The sequence below is a fragment of the Priapulus caudatus genome, unplaced genomic scaffold, assembly GCF_000485595.1.
Source record: "Priapulus caudatus unplaced genomic scaffold, Priapulus_caudatus-5.0.1 Scaffold2657, whole genome shotgun sequence".
Lineage (NCBI taxonomy): Eukaryota > Metazoa > Priapulida > Priapulimorpha > Priapulimorphida > Priapulidae > Priapulus > Priapulus caudatus.
Window position 1 is genome coordinate 15,807 of NW_014579718.1, and position 6,887 is coordinate 22,693.

Consider the following 6,887-nt stretch of genomic DNA (forward strand, 5'->3'; position numbering starts at 1 on the left):
GGTTTCTTCTGAGGGAAAATTAGACAAAGGTAATGGCCAGTTTGGGGAAAAAATGCGCATGATGGTTTCAAAGGTGTGCCGTAGGCACGCATGCAGACGCTACATGTGGACACGCGGGGAGAGGGAGAACTCCCTAAAAGTTAAAAATTTCGAATGTCTTAGACTGCATTTGAGGCACCCTGAAACATTTTCACAACGGCGATGTTAAATTTGACAACGGCGGTGCGCCACTGTGCCTCTTATGTATAAGAAACCCTGTATATATATATTATATGTATTATAAGTTTCCACGTATATATTGGTGGAGAAAACAGTTCACCTCTTTCGTGATTATACACAGCGATTTCACGCATTATAGAAGATACACCCACACAATACTGAATGAATACGCGATGAAAACAATTTACATCCCCCCAGTTTTACACTAACAAGAGGGCATGAACACTCCCACTCTGCCGGAAAAAGGTTCAAATTGGCTCATTCCCAAAATGTGAAAACGTGTTAATTTCGACCTCACTTACCTCAACAGGACGATTTTATGTGCTGCGACGCAAGCTAATTTAAAATTCATTATCCCCGGCCAGAGATGAATCTCAGCTTGGGCATTAAAATTTAAATTAACAATTAATTAAAGTTGACATTAAACGGTGCGTTACGCTATTTATCACGGCTCGTTACCCTACCAAGCCCACCCAGGAATGCACACACACACACACACACACACACACACTCACTCACACACAGGCATGCACACACACGCACACACACACAGGCATGCACACACACATATGCGCACACACACACAGGCATGCACACACACATATGCGCACACACACACACACATGCACGCACACACACATGCAAGCAATGCACGCACACACACGCACGCATGCATGCACACACACACACGCGTCCACATACACACACGCACGCACGCACGCACACACGTGCAGACACGCATCCACACACACGCATCCACACACACGCACACACACGCACGCACGCACACACCAGAGATGCCAACACATATTTGAAGCAATCTGTAGTTTCTGGCCATCAAATTAGTAGTTCGAGGGTCCGAGTTTGCTAGGGGGTTCGGCATGTCCCCCGGAAAAATTTTTGATTCTGGGATGCAATTTCCTGCATTCTGAGGGTCAAAAATGACAATAAATTGACAAAAAATGACAATAATTGACAAAAAAACAAATTTTTTCGATCACAGTGAAATTCGTAGTTTGATACAAACTGGTCGTAGTGGTGCAAAAGAAATAAAAATTCGTATAAAATACGGATAAATCGTAGTGGTTGGCATCTCTGCACACACGCACACACATGCACACATGCATGCACGCACGCACGCACGCACACACACACGCGCTCATCAACGCACCTTGGGCACCTGCTCGAGGATGCAGTTGCCGACGTGCTGCATCAGCTCGGCGGTCGTCACGGCGACGGTCGCCGGCGGCAACTTGACGCGTGACTTGAGCGCGAGCACGTTCATGACGGCTATGAGCGGACACGGACCGTTCTCGTTCTGCGTCACGACGGGCGCACGCGCCCCGCCCCACGCAATCCACTTCACGCGATGCGGCGATGGTCCCCCGCTCCCCCCGCCGCCACCAGAGGGAGTGCTGCTAGCGGTGCTCGCGCTCGCTCCCATCCCGGAGTCGACGCTCGCTGATTTCGCGGTGGCGCCACCATCAGTCGGAGACACGGCGGAGGCGGCAGCAGAATTCGATACTTTACTCTCGGAATCTGGTTCACTCTCTCTCTCACTCTCGGTGATGTTCAGGGTTCGCGCGTCCACGGCGACGGTCGCCGTGGAGATGGTTGCCCCGGCGACGGTCGTCGCGGCGACGGTCGTCGCGGCGACGGTTGCCGTGGTGATGAGGTCACCGATGTCCTTGTTTGTCATTGTCTTGTCTGTCGTCGCGTGCGAGGAGTTGTAGTCGTCGTCGGTGCTGCCGTCGCCGACGCCTCGCTGCGTGTCTGCGCCTGCACAGATGGATGCAAGATACGCGTTAACGAAGAACAAATTTAGAGAGGGAGCGAGCGAAAGAGAGAGAGCGAGAGAGAGGGAGAGAGAGAGGGGAGAGACAGAGAGAGAGAGAGAGAGAGAGAGAGAGAGAGAGAAAGGAGAGAGAGGGAGCGAGCGAAAGAGAGACAGCAAGAGAGAGGCCGAGAGAAAGAGAGAAAGAGAGAGAGAGGCGAGAGCGTTAACGAAGAACAAATTTAACGACGACGAAGACGAACGATCGATGCGTCCGCCCGGCGCCAACGACGGACAGCTCTCACCAATCACTGGGGCGATGGGTCGTTCTAAAGACAATGCTTAGTGAGGAAGTGTCACGTTAGTGAGGAGAACTCAACCTTAGGGTAACAAACGGGGGCATGCACGACGTAGAAACTGAGCGAGTTTGACGAACCAAGGAACAATAATGAAAGGGACGTGGTTAGCCTGCTCATACGTCCACAGGGTTGAAGCTGTAATAAAGGCAATGCATACTATAGCACTAGAGCAATGCTACAGCATTACTATGCCCCAGGCCTGCCTATGCTAATATCACTAAAATCGGGATTCTAAAGTTGGACTGAACCAGTCTGGTTTCTACTAAGGTAGTACACTAGGACGTACCAATGTAATGTAATGTAATATAATGACAATGTAATGAACGACAACGAGGAACCACTAATCAGAGTGACTAATCAGAGTGTGTACGATCACTAATCTGTAATCAGTTGACAGTACGATCAGCGGATCACAGATGAGTGTGAGGTTACACTAGCTAGTTTCGGCTTCCTAGTTTAGTAATGCACGAAGGGTCGTCGTCGTATAATGGCGTATAATATGTACCCGAGGTAACTATCTGATATGGTTAGGGTTAGGGTGTTAGGGTTAGGGTTAGGGTTAGGCATTAGGGAGTAGGCGTAGGCGACATGGTACTCGCCGACACTTCGGGTACTACATGTACGACAACGACCCCTTCAGTCTTGTTAATAGCAAGTACCGCTGTTCACCGCCGCTGCACAACTCAATGTAGCATCACTACCGTGAGCCTCACCGTCATTATTACTCGCTGAAGAACACTCGGAGGTTGTTGTGGTGGATGATGAAGGAGGGGCCGCCGCGGTAGACGCGCCAGCCGCAGACGAACCGTTTTCCTCCATCCCGCCGAAGGATAGAACACCTCCTGATGATCCAGCGAAAGTTTATTTGAGATCAGTCTTTCACTTAACGATTTGCTACGATTAGTGGGTATTATCCGTGGAATGGGCGCAAGTGCGACTGTTTTTTAGTGCCAATTAAGTAAAATTCGCAGATGCCGACGCCATGATGCCTCTTGGGTGGAGGTTTCGCATTTTCATCGCACCCATATTCTGAGTTATTTAGCGCTACTCCAGAATATTAAACGAACTATTATTGAAGGCACTCTTTTTTATTATTACTTGCTGTGCGCATGCAAATTTAAGCGCGGTTTTACCGATAAAACCGAGTCCCCGACGAGGAAGTGTTTGAAAAATGCGACGCCAGATGGAGCAGCATACAAGACAACAAGGAGGAAAATCGGCACCTCGAAGAGTTTCGTCAAGTTTCTAGTTTTAAACTTCAGATTACGGCAAAGTTATCGAGTCAAAGCTTCACGCGTGAGCCGATCGCCGGAGAAAAAGAGTCGATCCCAACCGTGAGTTTCGAATTTAATCCGTTTATCGCTGCATCGCGTAGTCCGGACGCAAACTAGTTCGAGTGATCATATTTACACTTCGTTTTAGTCGCTGACTCGACTTGCGGCACTCGCATTCACACTCGCTATCACACACACACGCGTACGCATGATCGTGATAACCACGTGTAGGCTCTATTGGTTGTGTAACATCGTGTTCGTCGGGGTTGTACACGCGTCGATTGGGGAAACCGTTAACCTAGTTGGAGACTTGCGAATTTAGGAATTAAAACATGCACAGGGCTGAGGGATGGGAATTTAATTTTCAGCTGAAATTGAAATGAGCAAACAGAGGAGCGAGCAATGCTAGGAGTCCCGTAGGTCATCGCCATGCTAGGGGGGTCCGGGGGCATGCTCCCCGGAATTTTTTTTAAAAGAATGGTGCAATTTGGTGCATTCTAAGCTATTCTGAACACATTATAGGAGACTCTTGAATCACTTTTTCAAGTTGTCAAAAGGAACAAACGAACTATGAATAGGAAATCACGGGGCTGAAAATAGGGCAAGTTTTTTTATTAAATGTCTAGACATAATGATATTTTTCTGTTTCCACCCGTCGCTTGCATTGTTTTACTCAGACATAAGCTGCCTTGCTGCGACGAGATTTGAATGAAAAAAACACAATGCGAATGGAACAATCGGTGAATAGTCATGCACACAACATGGCACATGCACACAGCAACGTGTAAACCTGGCCCCTAGGCCAGGCATGGTTGGTACGTGATCAGCTACCTCAAATGTCTGCCCCTCTACTGCAGCCTGTGAACGAGGATTTTCTTTTCTGGTACACAAAAACAGATACACTGTATACTTCGCTGTCAGTCTACTGTCTACACTCTACAGTCAGGTGCTGTTGAGGGGGTATAATTTAAATGTTTACATCGTTACCCCCCCCCCAAAAACGAATTTAAACGTTTCACAAAATCGACCCCTGGGACTGTCAAATCCGCGGATCTGCGGAAGAATCTCATCCCTGCATGCAACTGTACATGTAATATAATGTATCCCGTAATGTCAAATGATGTATATATATTGTACGATGTGCCGCGTGATCACGTCTTGAACTAGATACTGTTACTATGATGCAACCCAACGCAGTAACATACTCCGTTGGGTTACAGCAATGTACCTAATCTTCGGCTAGCCTTTTTACTCGAATCGAGCGCATCCATTATCAGTCACTGCCACTCCTGGACAAGAGTTCATCCACAAACGGAACGTGCAATCTCTCAACAAAATACTTGATTAGAATTTTAGCTGTACTCGTCTCGTCGCCTACAGTGATGACAATAATGTCGTAACAGCACATTTTGCAACAAAAATCTTCTGAAGGCAAAGATCTGCATCGTTCAAGACAAACCTCTCTTATTCAAATACCGTCTCTACAAAGAAAACGTCGAGGTCACACCTCTCACAGCTTATATTGAGCGTGATCATTGGCTAACGCTCCATTAGGAGTGTTCCCAACTTTGATATCATTAATGATTAATTATTGATAATCCTAACCCTAACCCTAACCCTAACCTAAATGACATTAAACCACAAACTAATATATGACCATATATATATATATATATGTTATTATGACCATTAATGCCATTAAAGTTGGGAACACTTCTAATGGAGTATCACCTTGATCATTGCTTTCAACATGTGCCATCTTCAAAAGATCCCTAAAAGTTTACATTCTTTGTTTCTGTCATTCTGTGTTGGAATTTTCTCCCTTCCTTTTTAGTTAGTTGCAAACTTGAGGCTTTTTCTACTGCGACTCGCAGTGGTGAACCGTCTATTGGATCAACTTTGTCTCTTTCCGTCATCGATGTAGTCAGGGCTCGGACTTTGAAGACTAATATTTACGGGGTTCCGACGTAATATATACGGCTGTAGCAGTGTATCGTGCACTGTAGCTGTACAGCGAAATTGGACAGATTGCACCTGTTGCGAATGGTAACTGTTCCGGTATTTAAACTAGCGTACATCATAGTAAGTATATTTGTGATATAGATATACATATAACCGGTTAGGTAAGAACGTTTTAATACCTGTATTTATAAATAATAGCTACGAGCGATCGCAGGTGAGATGTCATTGTCAAAGCAGTTGAACTACGCACACTAACTATGATAACTTAGCACTAGTAACGCTGAGAGGGTCTATGTCCCCCAGGGTACTGCCGTAACGTACCCTGGGTACGGTCCGGTATACCAGAACGTACCCTGATACTATCTAATATGCCGGACCGTACCTCGCCTACTCCACTAACGAGTCTAGGGAGTCGCCTACGCCTACTCCCTAACCCTAATCCTAACCCTAACCATATCAAATAGTGACCAGGTTACGTTCCGGCAGACCGGAATAGTGACCAGGTTACGTTCCGGCAGTACCCTGGGGGACATAGACTCTATGAGCACTAGTAACTGTGCTGCTGCTGTAGCCTGACCAGGCTTTACGACTGTTTCACATCGTAGCATGCCATGCAGTGAGAATAGTAACTTGTGGCTAAGTCTACTTTTCGACTCGTGTACAAACACCATCCTCAGCACCACAATCCTACCCATATTCCTTATCCCCAACTGAACTATAACCATAGTCTACTTCCGCCTGAAGGAGGAATGAACAGAGGTGTGACCTCAACATTTTCTTTCTAGAGGTGGTATTTCAATAGGAGATTTTTGTCTTGAACGATGCAGATCTTTGTCTTCAGAAGATTTTTGTTGCAAAATCCGCTCCCTAGTTAACCTAGGAGATTTTTTGTCTTCAACAATGGAGATCTTTATCTTCAAAAGATTTTTGTCGCAATCGCTGCTCCCTAGTTAACCTAGGAGAGCTTTTTTGTCTTTGATGTGCCGTGCGTGGTAACAAGGAAACGAGTCAGACTGTCTAGCGTATATGTATGATGATTCACTGCTGGACTATGTATCTTAAAACGGAATGCGTGTCGGGGATATATAGCACGCCGATAGCTGGAGGACTGGATGAAGAAGACTGTGATCAAACTAATTTGATAGTAATTTTATGATAACTAGTTTGATGACGTCAGATTAGGAGACGTCTGCTGGGGATAAGGGTCCCCTCTTGCACCAGACATGAGTTTACTAGTTTGGTAGAGGCTTAAGTCTGTGAGTGCCAAAGGTTTGCTAAAGGTAACGGCGGTGGTGGTAA

At 46.4% G+C, this 6,887-nt stretch overlaps 1 protein-coding gene across 1 annotated transcript in view; it reads right to left on the bottom strand.

The window, feature by feature from the left end:
• LOC106818928 (protein FAM63A-like) overlaps positions 1–3,423 on the bottom strand; it is a gene marked incomplete at its 3' end in the record, with an annotated part of 13,027 nt that extends 9,604 nt beyond the window's left edge. Inside the window, exons 1-2 of the mRNA XM_014823595.1 lie at positions 3,066–3,423; positions 1,391–1,998 (exon numbers count right to left, since the gene is read on the bottom strand). Coding sequence (XP_014679081.1) covers positions 1,391–1,998; positions 3,066–3,171 — 714 coding nt within the window. The remainder of the gene's footprint in view (positions 1–1,390; positions 1,999–3,065) is intronic.
• Positions 3,424–6,887: the final 3,464 nt, after the last annotated feature.